The sequence below is a fragment of the Phoenix dactylifera genome, chromosome 8, assembly GCF_009389715.1.
Source record: "Phoenix dactylifera cultivar Barhee BC4 chromosome 8, palm_55x_up_171113_PBpolish2nd_filt_p, whole genome shotgun sequence".
NCBI classification, from domain to species: Eukaryota; Viridiplantae; Streptophyta; class Magnoliopsida; order Arecales; family Arecaceae; genus Phoenix; species Phoenix dactylifera.
Genome location: NC_052399.1, coordinates 29906721 through 29925793, shown reverse-complemented (window position 1 = coordinate 29925793; position 19073 = coordinate 29906721). Strand labels below are relative to the sequence as shown.

The window sequence follows — 19073 nt, the reverse complement described above, 5'->3', positions numbered from 1 at the left end:
TTCACCATCAATAATGTTTCCTTTCACATGAAGCCACACGCTTTTTCCCTCTTTTTATAATTTTTCCCATCATGACTCTCTTTTTTTTTCTTTTAAATTGTGATGCTTTTCTTTGAAAGTGTATAAAAAAATAATGATCTGACTACGCAAGAGTACTCAACCATGATCAAAATTCTAGACATTGGATAATGATAAAGGGTTTACGTGATTTGTAGTGAAATTTATTGTAGCAGCTCTCAGTGTACAGGAGTTTTTAGAAGATTTTGGTGTTCGTAGAAGAGAAACAAAACTATATAAAACATGCTTACCAATTTGCTTTAAAGTTGTAAATCTAGTGGATATACAGAGTATTATGGAAGGATTTAACTTCGATTGGCATTGTATTTTGATAAAATAAGAGCATCTATGTCTATAAACATGATGTAATTTAAAACCATCATCTGGTTTTTATAATTGTGAGTGAGTGAAAAACAATTGATGTATTTCAAAATTAATTCGATGGTTCTATTGTTTTAAATTGCTTGATGAAACTTCAATCAACATACTAATGAACCCTCAAAACATTAACATTGTTTTGTCCAACATTTGGTCACCATCCTATGTTTGATAAACATATATTCTTTGTTGAAACATCAATTAGTTTGATGACTAAAGGTTGGAAGGCACTTGTGAACTTGTACAAGTTATCAAGAGACTTCTTAGTCGAGTGAATAATAATCATTATTAGCCGAAAAGGATGGGCGATCACTCGTACCTTACTTCATATGCATCCCATGTGCAAATACTAAACCCAACCAATCAAACCATATCACCATCCACGCTTGTTTACTACAAATAAATATACTACCAAATTCCTATCGCCAACCACGTACATACAAAAATAAAGAAGCACCATCCATAACATTAGAGAATCAATTAGGTACCTCTGAAATTGTCTATCCAAAAACAAATAGGTTGTTATAGTGATTATAATGGCCATCATTTGCTTAAAACCTCACGGGCAAATTGTATTTTATGATATAAGAATAACAACGGTTATGTTTTAATCATTTTAATTTTTCTAGCCATTTCAAAAAAAACAATTTTATTTTATTTAGTGATATAGAAAAGATAATTAACAGCCATTATAATAAAATAAAAGTCAAATAAATAATTATTTTTAAAATACTCATGTTAATATGGATGATATAATGGCCTAATTATGAAGCTTGTAGGATCGCAATTAGCAATATTCTGGCCAGATCTAATTACCATGAGCTTTACTTCCACTATAGTTTTCTTTTTTTTTTAAAAAAAAAGCCGGTGTTGGTGTGAATATTCAAGAAATGAAATAAAGAAGTAACAACTTCACCAACTGGAAGGTGGATCTTTGCCACGTGCCATAGATTGTCGGCCAGGGGCATTTCAGGCAACCCGGAAAAAGACCGCCATAGATTGTTCCGGATCCAGTCCCGAGTACTGCCGCTAATTTTGAACCCAAGTCTCGGTCATTTCTGGCATCCACCTCCGGCAGCTAATCTTATTACAAGCCCCAGAGAGAGAGAGAGAGAGAGAGAGACGGAGAGCCCACCGATTTGAAAAAAAAAGCTGCGACTCCGCTCCGGACGCGCAATGGCGATCTCCGCCTGGATTCTCGCCCCCTGCCTTCTCCTCTTCTTCTCACCGGCCTCCGGCACCGACAGCACAAGTTAGCTTTCTCTCTGTTTATTTGTCTTTTGATCTCCTTTTTATGTAGTACTGGCAATTAATCCTAGTATTACCGTCTTTTCTCACCGTGGGTTTGCTAAAAATTCGGTTTTCATATCCATATTTGCCTCAAGCTCAGATCTTTTAGTATTGTGCTACATTGTGTGATTCGGTGGTTGAATCATCCTCCTGCTTGGCATTCTTGATCTGATTTGCTTGCGTTTTTCCAATGGAGTATTTTTGTGTTTTTTCCTTCTTTGATGCTGAAAGATGAGATTTTTTTTTGGGAAGCAACGAGGAACAAATAGATCTGGTGTCATGAACTGGTTAGTGATCTTTTGTTTCATTATTGAATCTTTTCCGATGCTTTGGTTGTTTGCTAGGATCTTATTTTGATGGTATAATGTACCCTCTGTGCCTTATTCTGATTTCTAAAATCATATCTGTTGCCTTGACCTTATGCTGATATCTCCGCTATTGATCATATCCTTTGATAGGGGTTTGCTTCTTCTGGTCTTGCTTGCATCCATCTACGGGACATGATAGCAATTTTACAAAAAAAAATTATAATTTTAATAGTCTTTTCTGGTTTTTTGATAATTTATGTAAACTCAGAGCATGCTTCTCTTGCTTTTTTACTTCTTCACTTGAGAAAAGAGGAAAGCTAGAGGGCATGCAGGTATTCAACCCCACTCACCTCCAAAGAAAGAAGAAGCCATGGCAAGTTGTTGAGCTTAGAACTAGACACCTGTTGCCACCGATGTATGAGTCGCATGGTATGGTGTTACCTTTTTTGCAGGCATCCCAATTTTTGCCATACTTCCTCCTTGTATTTCTGGTGATGGTAGGACAACAAATGGGCTGGGTCAACCCATTACCCAACTTGGACATGACCCAATGCATATTTGAGGACCTGTGGGTTGGATCAGGATTAGAAATTGATCTTGATCTAAAATCTGGGTCACTTTGGATCTCGTATTTTTCTATCCGACCAGATTGATCCCAGCCCATATATTATCCGGGTCTAATTTGGGTCAAAAAAAGGGTCTAATCCAATCCAAACCTAATCCATCCCAACCCAAAAATCCGAATCATATAAACCCCATTCACTCTGAATATCTTTCCTACTTGGAACTATTATTTAAGCAAATTGCTCTTTTTCCATCTCAATAACAGCATCTTTTCTTATCTATTTTCACTTAATTATATTTAAACTTCATACTCCATTGTTTATTTTGATGGATTCTTATTTATAATGTCTCGAGTATATATATTTTAGAAATCATAGTTAGTAAACTTAAGAATTGTCATACACCAAATCCGGGACATAATCGACCATGTTGCTGAGGGGTACAACCCACGATAACACAGGTTTGGGGGGGGGGAGTTTCCTGCCTTAGAGGGAAGCACCTGCGCAAGCAGGTGTGGACGAAGCGGAAGCAAGAATGTCAAGTTGAGTAATGCAAACATTGGTCAGAATCCAAAGCCCCGAAAACTTAAGGGTTCCTCCGCAAGGTTCGTCCACGGAGGGGGTTCGTAGTCACATATGAAATAGCTGTTGGGATAAATTTAGCAACACTTTTTTCTTGGGATCTCTTATAGGAAAAGGATAATGTCCAACTTAGAGTTGTCAATTATATCCTTTATGAAAATGGCAAGTCAATTCGAAGAATTTATCACACAAGTATTCAATTAGTTCGGACTTGCTCAGTATTGAATTTTGGATTGCACAAACATCCCCCCCCCTCCCCCGAGGGGGGACAACAGGGGGAAACGTTTTTTAGCTAAGGAGGGGGGGGGGGGGGTCGGGGGAAGGAAAAAATAAAAGGTTATAATTCGTTGGCAAGGGCTGTGTGCTAAGCTACTATAATTCGTTGGCGCAGGCCGAATGCCAAGCTACGGTAATCTGTTGGCGAAGACCGTATGCCAAGCTACGGTAATCTGTTGGCGAAGGCTGTATGCCAAGCAACCATAACGCTCGCAAGGTTATATGCGAAGCTACTGTAACCCGTTGGCAGGGTTGTATGCCAAGCTATTGTAACCCGCTAGCAGGGCCGTATATAGCTATCTGAGAGCATATAGTCATATTTCTTAAATCATATTTTTTAAAATTATACATTCTTATATCATAAATAAATAAGTTAAAAGACATTAAATGGATTTTATAGAGTTCATAGTCCATAAATAAATCATTAATGGTGAAACAATCATGCAATCAGTTTTTTCATGAAACCATTTAACAAAACTACATAAATATGGAGTTCATAGTTCATAGACGAGCCATTAATATTAAAATATCCATGAAACCATTCTTTTCATGACAATACATGATTTGCAGGATATCATATGTTCGATCCTTAATTAAAAAAATACAAAATCATCAATGCTAAATATTCTTTTTATATTTCATAAAATTTTAAGAATTGAAAACAATAGGTAATTCGAAAACCAGTAAGGAGTGTCATAGTTATTTACCTCTTTTCGCCTTAAACCTCAAAATTCAACTATACGAAGCAGCTCAACCTATTTAATGTCATGCAAATCCAATTAATTTATATTCAATAACTTTAACAACATTAAGATTTCAAGAGAAAGAAAAGGGGGATGGTTGGTCAGGTGACGACATTCGGTGGCTCCTGTTAGGTCAGATCTAAGCAATTTAATTGTTGGATCACAAAGTAGGGATTCAATCGGGGCAAAGATTGTTCAACAAGAATCATCAGTAGTTGGTTTCAAGGATATTCAACAATTGCCAAGGTGATCGGTTCAATAGGCTGCTCGGGCACTTGGGCGGTTCAAGGCCTCTTTACCGGGTCAACTCAGTTCCATAAAGAAAGAAGACGAGACCCTTTGCGAGAGTCCATGGATCTGCTGGAGAGAAAACAAGGGTGGTTTCTTTTTGTTTTTGTCTTTTTCTTCTTTTTTTTTGGGGCAAAATAAAGGAGGAAGACCTCCTCTTGCCATTCCCAAGGGAGAAGAAGAGGAAGAGGATAAAGGAAGGGTTTGGGGGTGGTCCGGTGAGGTGGCAGCATGTAGCGGCGGCAGGCAATGGAAAGCGGCTGGTGGTGGCGACCGGTGCAAAAGAGGAAAAATGGGTCAAACAGGAGGATTCTTGAATCCGATCAAATCTAGGCTCCAGTTTGCTTATCGGAGGCTGGAGCCCAACATCTACAGGGACCGACGTAGGAAAGGGGATGAAGGCCTCAGCAATGAACACAAACGACAGACATGTCCGGAAAAGGAAAGAAAAGAGGAGAATAGGGAAAAACAGGGGATTTTTTTTTCTGTTGATGTCCGACGAAAACGATGGGGAGTGATAGTGATCCAAGGCTTAGAGAAGAAGGGGAAGGTGAAGAGAAAAAAAGTTGGGGCTTTATCTTAGCTTCGGCGAGTGTCATGGCCCGGATTTCCGGCGAGCACAAGGATGGACCATGGCGAAAATCAAATCGAAGAAAGGGGGAAGGGAGGGTTGTGCTCAATGGTGGAGGGTCATGAAGGGGATGAGATTTCTATTTATAAAGGAGATCTAGGGTTTCGGCAACCCTAGGTCTTCGAGTTCCTCTCAAAGTCGTTGGGGCTTGCGATGGAAAGCAGACTCCCATTGGGAGTTTGTTGTTGCCCATCAAGCGTGAAGCACGCAGGAGGCTTGCGACAGGCCAAACCCTAGTCGGGTTGATCGAGTGGATCGAGCCCAAACCGAGCCTTCACAAGAATGATCAATTACTTGGATGAAATTATAAATTTTTGAATTAAAATTTTAGTGTAAGTTTTCCCTTTTTAGTTAATTTAAATTTTTTTAGTGATTTTCTATTTAATTTTCATTGTAATATTTTAGCTATAAAAGAATAGTTTGATGCTTGACTCGAACTACAAACCTGACCTAGTATGAACTGGAATCCAAATATTTCAGGTTGGGTGCAGGTTATACTTGACTCTAATCCAACCTAAATGACTTGCTGGGTCTAAAATTCTTTCAATGGATCCAATACGATCCAACTCAATCAGCTAATGGGTTCGGTCTAGGTCCAAAATCATGACCTGAATATGAAACCGGGTTGGATCGGAGTTAAGCATGATCTGCATAAGAGAGGGTGATCTTTTTCTTAGAGTAGTGAATGAATATCCCCGCACTAGACATTTCTCTGTGTGTGTGTGTGTGTCATTCAAGATATTTGGGTGCTAGTATTTGCTTAGTAACCTGTAGCTTTAGCATGTATCACTATATTGAACATTTCTAAATTTTATATCTCAAGGTTTAGATATTGTATAGCTAGAGTCTAGCACAAAAACTAGGGTGGAGGCATAAAGTGGCAAAAGAGTGTGTCACGATCGCACACGTCTTTCTGTTTTGTCCAGTGTTGTGTACATGCCACATAAGATCATAGCCATGGATGAAATACAGGTATATGCGGTTTCACTTATTTATATACTGGATCTTGACAGGTAAGATACACATGAAAAGAAGCATGGACTACCAGGTGGCACGAGCTGACTAGTGTTGCTTACGGATGGTGTAGGAGATGGGTAGGATAAAGAAGAGGGAAATTAGTGTTCTCTACTTGAAATGCTTATAGTTGTTCTCTTTAATTTTTATCTCTGTTTTATCGCTACTCCTTACACCTGCCTTAGGAATAGTTTGGCGCAAGCTTGTCATTTTTGTTCTAGATGTTACCAGTGTGGCAAAACTGGAAGGTATCTGGTCTTGGTTATAGTCGTTCTTGTACGTGCATGCATCCTCCCTGAAGAATATGCATGTAAACTTTTCTGGTTGCTAATCTTTTAAATGTCATCTCTACTGCAAAATGTGAAAGACCTCATGGCTAATGGAATGCTGTGTCTCCAAGATTCATTCATTACTCTATTTGTGTTCATTTTACAACAGTACAGAACTGATGAATGTGTTCTAATTTTATGAGATTCACTAACTTTCATTGCGTTTTTTCTTACCACTGCATGTAAAGAGACAGCTGCAATGAATGTAAAACCATGGATTGAAGTTCCACCCGCAAATCAAAAGGCTCTGATTTCCACTGTAACTGATCTGAAACTAGGTTTAGTTTCGGAGCTCCAACCAAAACTTAGGGAGCCAAAGTTATTTTATGTATCTCTGTTCATGCTATTTTTTGCCAATTTTTCATTTCTTTACATGTTGGGAACCTTTTCTCTAGATTAAAGTTAGATTTTGAAAGTTTTGTGGAGACTTGGAGATATTGGAATTAGCAAAAAGTTCATTTTTTTGGCATAGCTTTGTTTATTACATATTTAAAATCTTGTGGGCATTACCGTTGTTATATGTTAGAGTGCTGATAGGAACTAAAATGATGTATTACTGTGTAAACATGCTAGTTTGGATTTTTTTTTTTCTTTTTTGGAGTATTTTCTTTTTTTGTTTCAAGCTCTAAAAGGATGCATCCAGAGTTTCTAAGTAATCAGATACACTATAGCTTGACATGTGATATATCTTTGTTGCCATATTATAGTTCTCTTTATTCCCTAATTTTAAAACTAACATTTTTTGGCTTTCTCTATAAATTCCAACCTAAGCTGCTGCAAATAGAGCAAAAACCATCAAATTTGCTGAAACTGTGGATATGAGATCTCAATTGGGTTCAGTTGAAAATGGAACCAAACCTCCAAACCTTGATTAAAACTAAAGAGCCCTTCAGGTTTTTCGCTTTTCTATATGGTTTACTTTGCTGACGAGATATAATTCAAATGCATGTAATCTCAATGAGAAGTCTTAAGTCTCCTCACATATTGCATTCCTTTTCTTTTTGCATTAAGCCGCATGTCACTATCAACAGTTTGTACCTATACATGGTCCCATCCATTCTATGTCAGTTAAACACTGAATGGTTTAATCTTGAAGGAGTCATAGCTTCAGCATCAGGCTGATATAAAATTCACATAAATGTGAAAAGAATTGGTCTTTGGTCTCCATATATAGACTACTGAAGCAGCTGGTGGAACAAACTTATGGAGCTGCACAGAGATCATCAGTAGATGAAAAATAATTTAGAAACTCTCTTGCTGTGTTGATCACTTAGAAGTTTCAGCAGTTACCTTACGTTAGCAGTTGTATCCTACACAATATGCTAAAAACTCTCATCGCTCAGGAATTATAATGGTTTTCGAAGTACTGAAGTTCCGCTTGCATATAGCTGTTTTAAGAGGTTTACCAGATGCAGGCTTATCCCTCTTTGCAAATTGACCTATCTGTGTAAGTTAAATTTTGCATTTCTTGAGATAGTATAATAAAGGTAATTGAGAAAATTCAGGACATTCCTGAGAACAATAGTTTGGAGTATGGTATGTTGGAAAAGAGAAATTTGAAGGAGACAGATATCTTGAAACTACAAAAGAATTGCAGTGTACAAATGGAAATCCTTCTAAGATTACCACATGATTACAATCGGAACACTGCTGTAGTAAAACAGATGCTTCTTGGTGTATCAGTTAAAATTTGCTTATTCGCTGAAAGAACATATCATTGAGGTTTAATCTATGATTTTATGGAAAAATACAATGTCTAAGTATTCAAATGTTACAGATATCCTCTTTGTTAGGTTAGGAGTCGACAATGTGCAGTATTGGTGCTATACTTGCTGGATCTTCCTATGTACCATTACTCAAGCAAGAAACAAGTTTAGGAAATAATGCAAGGAATAGAGGCAGGAGTCCATTATTTCGGTAGAATGTTGAGTAAAAAATTATTCAAAAGTTGCAAATGAATGCATGGGACAGGAATGAGATTTGATTGTGTGAAATGAACAATTAACTAGATTTCTTTCCTTAATATTTTTATCTTCCAGAGATAATTATGTAAATGAACTACCTTCTTGTGTTGTAATAATCGTAATATTGAGCCATGAAGATGGACTGAAGACTTGAAATTTCTAAGGCCTCTGGTGGATGCGGGAACAATCACTAGGGCAGTATGCCAATTGAGAATAAAGAGACCTCTGGTGGATATAAGGATACTCACTTTTCCGTCAGGTAAGAATAGAAGTGATGAGGAGTTGACTTTTCTGTGGTTCAGTGCAATGTTCTGATGAGGAGGAGGCACATTCACATTGAAGGTTGAAGAAAGATGGGAATATCTAACATAACTTAAATAAGATGGGTTTTGCAAGAGCTAATTTGGAAAACTGGCATCAACAAGCAATGTGGGCCTCTTACAAGTATTGAAGGTTAAAGAATGATTCATAATCAACCCCAAATAGTTGGAACAAAGCTTGGCCCCCATAATTATACATGTGACAGAATTATATTTTTTTGGTTTCTCAGAATTTTAGTCAAATCTTGTGATCTTTTTTCCTTATCTGTTTATTTTTAAGCTCATCAAGCATGGTTGCTTCCTTGCTTGGAGTGAATTAGAATTCCAGTGTTCAACATTGGATCTCAATTGTTAAATAGTCCTTGACTGCAGAATGGATTGGCTGCTTTCTGAGTTTTTAATTGCTCAATTCATTCCTCTCTCATCCTTTTCCTTTATATTTTCTTTTACTCCGCAGACAATCCCGCTGATCAGCTCGTGGCAGCGATCAACAGCAATCGCACTGCCCACAAATCAACCAAACTCTTCGACAACCCTGGTCTGGGCTGCATCGCCCTCCAGTACATCAAAGCCTATCAGGGCCAGTGTGATGCATTGGGCGACAACAAGAAGCCCCCTGACTCCAGCTTTGCTGACACATTGGCACCCAACTGTGGTGTGGAGGCGCAGACGCTCGCCCCTATCAGCGGAAGGCTTCTTGCTTGCCAGTCCAAATACGTCTCGCCTGACCAAGCTTTCTCTGATATCTTGATTAGAAATGCTGAAAGCCTGCAGATATTGTATAACAAGAACCACACACAGGTTGGTGCGGCGGTGACCGGCACTGATGGTGGAGCACCATATTTCTGGTGTGTATTGTTCAGCAGTGGCAAGACTAACAGCACCTTTGTATTGGAAGGTGGGGTGGCGAAGACGGTTCATCCGGGTTGTTTCAGTGGCAACAATGATGATTGCAGTGGTGCTGCCAGACTTGGCATTGGGTTATGGAAGATGGTTGCTGGGGTTTTGATTGCTATGGCTTGTGCTGTTGGCTTATGAATGTTTACATTATCTAGTACTGCAACACATCATTTGTAATTCGTTTTTGTGATTCAAACATTTTCTAAACATTTTGAGAGTTCTGTTGTTTTCTAGAATTTCGCAAAAGTTGTTGTAGTTTTATCAGTTTATTCCTGTATCACTTGTAGACTTCTTTGTAGTATTATGCATTAATTTTCCATATGGCCTGATCAGGATTTCTTTCTAAAAGTTGGACCTGGTTTTCTATTGATGTATGTATGATGTGCATCAGACCAAGTAAACCTACTCCGAGCAAACTCATCCCAAGAGCATGAGTACAAAATATCTCCTGTATGTGCTAATTATAATGGAAAGTCTAGGGTCTAGGGTTCATCTTATTTGATTTCCACTATAGATTCATTTATAACAAAAGATTTTGCGTATAAGATAAGTTGTAGAAAAAAACTAAGCATATATATCACGCACTAATGTGTTTTCATGAAATTGTTCCAAGAATTATTAGCTATATATTATTAATTTTGCTATATATTCTTTGGCTCCGGAAGTTTAAGAAGTTATCAACTTCAACAGTCCAATTAAGAAAACTTTTAATGTTCAACTGTTCATTGAAAGCAAGAAGATTAGCCAAATCTTGGATTCATCTTTGAAATGATTTGAGTGGTTGGAAGGTTAACGTTGTTGCTTATCGAAGCATTGCTATTTATTTCGAGGAAGAACTCCACTCTGATGCCACCTAGAAGAGCCTACCGCTTCAGGGCTTACGTGTCAGCAAACTTGTGATGTAACCACACGGTTCGTGTTTCGTATCCCCTAGCTGTTCTCAAGTTTGACCGTTGACTACGCGGACGCGACTCCCCTGAAACGCCGCGCTCGTTGGCTCCGGTTTCGGCCTAATCGACGGATCACCTTCCTTAACGTGCCCAGCAAACCAAAAGAATAGGGAACGCGACAGGTGTCCAACGAGCCGTTTGCCTCCCTCCGTCGTATTTGTCATATAACGTGATCCACAAGACACCCGAACGTGCGCGGGAAACGGGTCCATATGCTTCCTGATCTTTGATCTTATTCCCAGCCCTCCGCCTCCTCTCATTCGCGCGGGAAATCTCTCGCTCTCTCTCGCTCAACTCGATCCCCAAATCGACGGCCGATGCCGGTTTTGAGGTCTCGAGTGGTGGGCCCCGAAATCCCGATGAAAACCCTAGAATGCCCTCCGCCGCCGCTGCCTTCGCCGCCGCCGGAGCCCTCCACTCCGGCAAGATCCCCCTTCTCCTCCGCCTCCTCCTTTCCCTCCCCAGAGATGGAGACAGTCTTAGGGTTAGGTTTTGGTTCTTCTGGATCGGGGCCTCCACGGAGACGGAGCCTCCGCCTCGCCTCCATGTCCCCTATTCCGGCGAGCGCCGTTGTCTCTTCCGGGGAGACGGGCAGCAAGAGGAAGCGGATCGCTAGGGCTTCCAGTGCGGAAGCGGAGACAAATGGGGAAGGGGGAGAAACTAGGGTTTTGGAGAGGACGATGACATCGGGTGATCTTGTTGATCTCGTGCCGTCTATGAACTCCTCTGCTGCGGATGGCGTGGAGGAGAGGTACATGAGGTTGAGATCGGGTTCCAGGATTGCCCGGAGAAGGGTTGAAGTGAATAGTGTTGATTCCAATCTGGTTCAGGAGAATGGAGATCAGACGACTGGTGAAATGGCGCAGTCAGTATTGGGTGTTGATCATGTTGAAAAATCCAATAAAGAGGTGGTAAGATTCGGTATTGAAGAGGAAGAAAAGGGAGTATTGGTTGTGGAAGATGATATGTTGTTTATTGAGAGGTCTGAGGTTGAATCGGATGGGGGATCGATTATTGGAGTGGAAGTCGAGGAACTCTCACGGAATTGGAATGGGTCAACGAAGCGGCGAAGGCCTGGAAGGCCAAAAGGGCAGAAGCAGCTCCGAGTAGTAGCAGACAGGAGTGAAGCTATTGATTTGACTCCCAAAGATGAAGTTTTTAAGCCTGAACAAAGAGGCTGCATGGAAGAAGATGAAGAGCCAGATGATGGCCAAGACAAGGAGGATTGTCCCAGTCCATTGCCCACTGGCGAGGAGATCATCAAGGAGGAGGTGGAGGCTAGGTACATGCAGCTGAGATCAGGTTCCGTGATTACCAAGACAAGGATAGAAGTAAATGGCATTGATTCTGATCTGGTTCAGAAGGATGGGAATCAGATGGTTCATGAAGGGGGGAGGTACAGCTATAAAGAAAAAGGGAAAGCGAAATTGGGAGTAGATGTTAGGTGTACAAAGAAAGAAGAGAATGAAAGGATGGCAGGTGGTACAGGGGTAAAAAATTATAATGCTGAGGAGAAAGGAAAGGGTAAGTTTGTTGAGGTAAATGATTTCTTGTCAACAGCTAGGAGAAAGTTTGAATCGAATGTGGATGCAATTGGTGCAGAAGAAGTTGAGGGGCACCCAAGAAATGAGGATGGATTGGTGGAGCAAAGAGTTTCTGGAAGGCCAAAAGTCGGACAGAAGGGGTCTCGAAGGGAAGCAGAGAGAAAGAAAGCTATAGACTTAGCTCCTAAATTTGCATTTTTTAAACCTGAAGAACATGGTGCTGAAGGGGAAGAAGAAGAGGAAGAGGAACTAGAAGAGTTAGTGCCAGGTACTGAGCATGAGGATTGGCCAGGCCCATTCTCTACTGCCATGAAGATCATTGAGGAGCGTGCTGAAAGACTGAGGGCTCGGAAGTTGAGTTCTTCTTCCACAAAGAACAAGTCTACTGAAGCAAGGATCCAGTGGATGCCTTCAAAGGATAAGAAATGCAAGATCATGGGTGGGCCAATTCCACTGCTTAAGGATTTGTGCCTGAAAGTGCTATCAGATAATGCCGAAGAGATTGAATCGCTTGAAGGGATTCCTGATGTTATCAAGCACAAGCTTGTATTGATGCTTTGTCGTTCTAGGAAGATGAGTTCTCGTATTCTTGGTCTTCTCATTAGTGGAACTCCCACAGAGATACATTTAAGTGATTGTTCATGGGCTACAGAAGCAGAGTTTGAGGGCATTTTTGTTCGATGTAACACTGACAGCTTGAAGGTATCCTGAAGTTACTTATTCTTAAAGCTTTTTTTCATGATTTTTGAACAATAATATTCTTCTTCTAAAGGACAGCATTTTTTTGGTGGAATTCTAGTTTGGATAATTATCTGAACTTAATTTGCTGTTTAAAATTTATTGATGTTCTCATCCAGACACCTCTAACTCTGGTTATGTTGTCTATTTTTTCAATTGATGATAATCTAATGTTGCTTGCCAGATTCATCATATAGTGTATGGGGTTCAAAAAAAAAAAAAGCAATCTCCAAGGTGTTAGTGTCTCCTGTTTATATTCTAGTTTCTTGATTAAACTATTTTCTTTTTGCTCAATTGTGGTTATCTATCCTTGCTCGATCCTATGTTTAAATCTTATCTTGTATTTTCTTCCTTTTTTTGCTTCGGTGAAAGCAGGTGATACAACTTGACCTGTGCGGTCGATGTATGCCGGATTATGTAGTGGATGCTATCTTGGCCCGGTCCCCAAATAGTTTGCCATCATTGACTACATTATCTCTGAAGGGTGCGTATCGTCTGTCAGATGATGGGCTAAATGCAATTGTTTCGTCAGCACCTTTACTGTGTTCTATAAATTTGAGCCAGTGTTCCCTTATCACATCAAGTGGAATCATTAATTTAGTAGATAAATTAGTTTCAGTATTAAGAGAACTGTACATTGATGATTGCCAAAATGTGGATGCTATGGTGATTCTTCCGGCATTAAGGAAGCTGAAGTGTCTGGAAGTTTTATCAGTGGCTGGCATTCAATCTGTCTGTGATAAATTTGTGCACCGGTTGATTCCTGTTTGTGGTTCAAATATGAGGGAGCTTGTCTTGGCTGGCTGTCAGTAAGTTCCTTATCTCATTTCATAACCTCTTTGTGATCCTGTTGTAATTGAAAAGGCTGCTATGTATTCTCTTATGCTTTTAGAACATATCTTCCATCGCATTTTTGAAACCATTGACTGCTTTTTTTCGTATTCGCCTGATTGATTTTTTGCCAGCTTTGCAGTTTTGTATCTACTTTTACACTTATCAAGCACTCCTGTCTCTTTTTAATGCTTTATCTGTTCCCTCATGAAGAAAACTGCAAATAATTATAAATGGGCTTCTGATTCTTGTTTATCTTCATTTGGAATGCAGGAAGTTGACTGCTGCTTCTATTAAAACTATTGGGGAAAATTGTTCACGATTATGCACTCTCAATCTTCGTAACTTGAACAGGTTGAATGATTCTGCAATAGAACACCTTGCAAATGGTTGCAGATTGATTCAGAAACTTAAGCTTTGCCGTAATGCATTCAGGTTCCTTCCTAATCTATATGATGATATTACTTAGTTGTTAACTTCTTTGGCATCTGCTTAATATCAAATTGATTCATACCTTCATATTGAAACATATGATCATGCCTTCTTTTATGTTTTTTGTTTGGTAACTTTACGATTTATTAACTATTTTGTCATCATTAGAGCCTAGGAAGTAGGAAAGTTGAAATAGTCTGCAAGGTATTGAAGTGATTAGGCTTTTCTCTGCAAGTTCATATCCTCCAACTGGCTTAGGGTTGGCAACTGTCCAGGGAATGATTTACTATTTTTATTTGATGGCAACAGTGAGCTGGGCATGCATGGCCAGGCAGAAATACTTGTGCCATATTACCTGTTAGTCATATCATTTTCAGTTTCAGAATGAAGGATTGAGAATATAAATGAAAGAAGATTTGAGTTTTGTTCCAGAATGCTTGAAAAATGAAATTATGGAATTTGTAGAAGAAATAGGGTGCCATCCTGGACTTTGTCAATCTAATTCTATTGGAACACATGTTTGGGCTTTGCAAAAAATCTACTATTTTCTCAAGTTTTAGTTTAACTAACGTTTCAGGGATATGCTTGAGAGTGAAGAGAGTGGAAATCATTTTGATCGCAACTTTTTAGGTTGAAGAAAATAATTTGTATGAGTGGCCAATCACTCCTTTTTCATGACCTTGTAAAACAAATTATTCTGATCTCTATATTATAAAACAACAAAGCTTTTAAATACTGTAGTTATCACTAATGGAACTCAACTAGCATTTGATGAGGTATCTCTGTAATTTTTCCGGTCGAATGGTTTCAAGCAGGACCTCTTAAAATTAGTCAATTTGGTCTCCTTTTTGGTTGCTCTTGAATGGGGTGCTTTTGCCAAAACTTGTTCCATGCTCTTATGCATTGCATGTTAGTTCAAGAATGCTACTTTGTATGCGCAGCCCTAACTGCATTGCTTTCCCCTAATTGATGAAATCTTGTCAGTGGTTTTATACTCCTGTCGATGGTAATATTATATTTCCTGGTAATGTAGACCTGTGGGAACTTCCCTCTTGGTGGCTGATTATTTAGTTCTCCATGGAAGTACTTTCCTATCTCACTCTTTTATTAGTTCTCTTGTTGGTGTCCAATATCTAATATAGCTAGACATTTTCTAAGAATTTAAGAACTTATTTCTGAATGCCAGTCATATTGTTGTCCTCTTTGATCATGGTTAGTATTGAAATTTAAAGCATAAATTATATGGTCGGTCACTCTCGAATTGGGCCGACATGATCTCGAAAAGCAGGCATTGAAACCAATTAGTGTTTCACTAAGACTGAAATCAGAATTATTCATCATTACTATTTAAATATTTAAGCTTAGCTTTTTCCATGGGTTATGCTTTAATCCAACTAGATAAAAATTAGAAGCTAATAAGTAATAACTAATTGGAACATGGTCCTGACATTCTACTTAACAGTACTTGGTGGGAGTAAGGGTTGCAAGCCTATTAATGTTAACAAGACCAAGTTTTTGTCATTGTTCCCACAATGAGTGATAGTAAGACCTCTCTCTGGTCTGAAAGGCAATTGACAATCATCTTGTTATGCACTTGTTACAGCAAATCAGAATGATTTTTTCCCCAGTTTCATATCAATGCGGCATGTTGAAAATCCACAGATGTCATTGCAAATGTAGTATTTCATTCTATAACAAAATAAAATGGTTGAAACTTGATATCAAGTATGGTCGCATTAAAGCCTTTCTAGAAAATGAACTTGTGCTAATTGGACTCATTTTGAAGGATTGCATGCCTAAAGAACAAAAGGGGATTGCCATTTCATATTCTTTCCCCATCATCTGTTTGGAATTGTTTACGACCTGAAGCTCTATCAAAGCTTTGCTTACACTTGCATGCAATCTGCCTTGCTGAACTTTCTTCAGTTATCTTGGATTCCATGTACTTATCAGATTTTTTTTCAGATTCTTGTACTTCTAACTTAACTATTGCTATCAAATGACAGTGATGAAGCAGTTGCTGCATTCTTGGAAGCATCTGGAGGGTCATTGACTGAACTTTCACTGAACGGTGTAGAAAAGGTCACATTTGCTTATTTTAGTTATCCCTTTGTAAGATAGTTGGGTTTTTTTTTGAAGTTATGGGAGTTTTTGATTGAATCTAGATTTTGATTTATGTTTGAAATTATTAGTCAACTCTTATTTCCTAGTGCAAATAGGTTGATGAAATATAGAGCTAAAGATTGGATGAGTGAAAAAGATGAACTTGCTATTTGGTGCTGACACATTGATTATATAATCCACTGGGTCAGGAAGCCACACAATCTATAGGTGTGATGTTGTGATGTTATAGACTTGACATATTTGTTATATTTTCCTATACGAGTAGCTTACTTAGTGCCTTGTTGAATGACTGTGGCCTGGGATCCTGCACTGCACATTCATGATATACACATTCAATTGTGGCACAGAGAATCACAAAAGCAAACCCATTCATATATTGCATCTTGGTGAAAAGATATATCTTGTTTGGTGGGTTGCTCAAATTGCTCCTTTGTCCTTTTTCATGGTTTATGTTTATGATTTAGATTCTTTTTCTTGTTGATTTAGCGAGGACATAAAGAGGCTTTAAAAGATAGAAGAGAAGTTTCTACGAATTTATGGTTTGGAGGATGGAGGTTATATTTGTAGGATGGCTGGTAGGAATAGATTATCCGGTCTTTCGTTGTTGATGGCTAACATGTGTTGTGAGGTTATCTCGATAAAGGTTTTCACCGTGGCTGGGATTTCAGCTGAATTAATGGTTTGGGTCCTTACTGGGCATCTCCAACATGCTAACATATTAGATCTCGGCTAATATAAACCCAATATATCCCAAGATATCAAATGATAAGGTATTAATATATCAACAGAGATTTTCAATACAATTTCATCTGAGTTTTTAAATTATTAAATGTCACAATTATTCCTTTTAATGGAAAGTAATCTTGGTCTAACAATAATGGCTTATATTTTCAAGTTTTTGTTCTGATATGCCAACATCTCAGAATATTCCAAATTTTCCTGACCTATCGTCTTGGCCCTGATAAACTGAGACTCCGTCCGTCTTTATATTACCCAACCACCAAGATAACTGAGATATTAGGTTATCAAAACCCTGATCTCTACGAGCTCCCCCTTTCTATTAGTTAGACTCTAGGTCAAAAAAAATCAAGAAAAAACTGAAAATCTCAGAAAATAAAAGAACTAAATTAAGTATACAGATACTTTGTACTTCGAACTTCATTTGTTCATATAGTTGTCATATTTAGAAATTCTGGAGCTTTTAATTGCCTGATGCATTGATATCTTTTTCGTCATTTTTTTTAGCAGAACTTGCAAATATACTGAATTTGGAGTTTTCTTTGGGGTTAAGAGGTTATTTAATCAAATACATGCTTGTACTTGGGTAATAAAAAAAATGGCTACAATTTGATAGAAAATAGCAACACTATGCTTTTCTCTTTTTTTTTTTTTTGAAAAAACATGGATGGCTAGTTTCAATCAGTTCAGATTCAGTCTTGCCCAAAATGGTTCTGTTTTAGCTGAAACTTACGTCCAAAATTTCAATCAAAACAATATCTTGGCATTTTGACTGAGCATTTTAAGAAATTTGAGAGTTTGTAGATTCTTGCTTTGAATATATTCTTTTTTCCAAACACTAACAGGTTACCTTTTTCTATCTCTGGATTTGCATCTTGCCAATTTTGACTATGACCTACACACTTATGGCAGGTTGCACAACACACAGCTGTAGCCATTTCTCGTAAGTGTTCCTCAAATTTACAAAGTCTGGATCTTTCCTTCTGCCGCAAGATGACTGATGAAGCACTGGGATTGATTGTCGACAATTGCTCAAATCTCAGGATTCTTAAACTATTTGGGTGCACCCAGGTATTTATACCCATCCAATAACCTTATTCTAGATAGCTTTGCCATTGGAATGCTTGTCATGTTGAAAGTGAGCTAGTGCTGTTTTAAGGTTGCATTAAGTAGACAATGTACACGTCATTTAAATTGAAATGATAAATTATGTTTTTATGCAGGTCACAGATACATTCTTGGATGGTCACTCAAATCCCTTTGTCTCAATCATTGGATTGAAGGGGCATATATTAGATCAAATTGAAATCCCTGATTTTTTGTAAGGCAACTGCATCTATTTTCTGCAGCAGCTGTATACATTTTGGGTCCTTGAATCGCATTTACATGGTCCTGCTTCAGGATCTTGTATACTTTTGTTTCCTTCTTTTTTTGTTGGTGGGGGAGGGAAGCAGATGGGTTGTGATCCATAGCGAACTTTTTTGTATAGAGAAATCACATGAAGGTGGATGATATTTTGCAGACTAGAATGAATCGATCCTTTTGAATGAAGTGAGCTTTACTTTTAGGTAATCATTTTTGATCTATTCGGGTTCATGAATTCCTATCTACTGTTTTTGTTCACATATCAATGTCATAGTCCTGATATACATCCGAGGATCTATACATACATTGAGATTTTATTGCAACCCTCTGTATATGGCCAGTCTTCTTTTCAATGGTTGTAGCCTATGAATTCTATGGTTTCCTTGGTGTAAAGCACTTATCTTTGATTTCTTTTTACCTGCTTTGTTACATTTAGGTTTTCGCTAATAAAATATCTCAAACTCTTGGTTGAAAATCCTGTTAATAGAACTTATTAAAGATCACATATAAAATTATGAAAATGCTACCAGATCTAGAATGTCCTGCAACTATTTATATTGAAAGAAATTTTTGATATTTGTAAAGCATGTTTTATTTTATTTTTGTTTACTGTGGCAATTCAATAGGCTGATGGGATGCGACTTTAATATCTGTGGTGGTCTTGGGCCTAGCTCTAAAATGGTTCCTTTGCCTTTTTTATTCCCCTTT

The 19073-nt window shown here is 38.3% G+C and overlaps 2 protein-coding genes across 2 annotated transcripts; both read left to right on the top strand.

The window, feature by feature from the left end:
- The first annotated feature begins 1458 nt into the window (after positions 1-1458).
- Positions 1459-9975, top strand: LOC103704909. The gene is made up of 2 exons (XM_008788414.4): positions 1459-1687; positions 9201-9975. The coding sequence occupies exons 1-2, from the start codon at positions 1612-1614 to the stop codon at positions 9779-9781; spliced, it is 657 nt and encodes a 218-aa protein (XP_008786636.1). The 5' UTR covers positions 1459-1611; the 3' UTR covers positions 9782-9975.
- An 856-nt stretch (positions 9976-10831) lies between these two features.
- Positions 10832-18688, top strand: LOC103704910. The gene is made up of 6 exons (XM_008788415.4): positions 10832-12839; positions 13251-13684; positions 13980-14141; positions 16145-16220; positions 17913-18071; positions 18224-18688. The coding sequence occupies exons 1-6, from the start codon at positions 10911-10913 to the stop codon at positions 18323-18325; spliced, it is 2862 nt and encodes a 953-aa protein (XP_008786637.3). The 5' UTR covers positions 10832-10910; the 3' UTR covers positions 18326-18688.
- Positions 18689-19073: the final 385 nt, after the last annotated feature.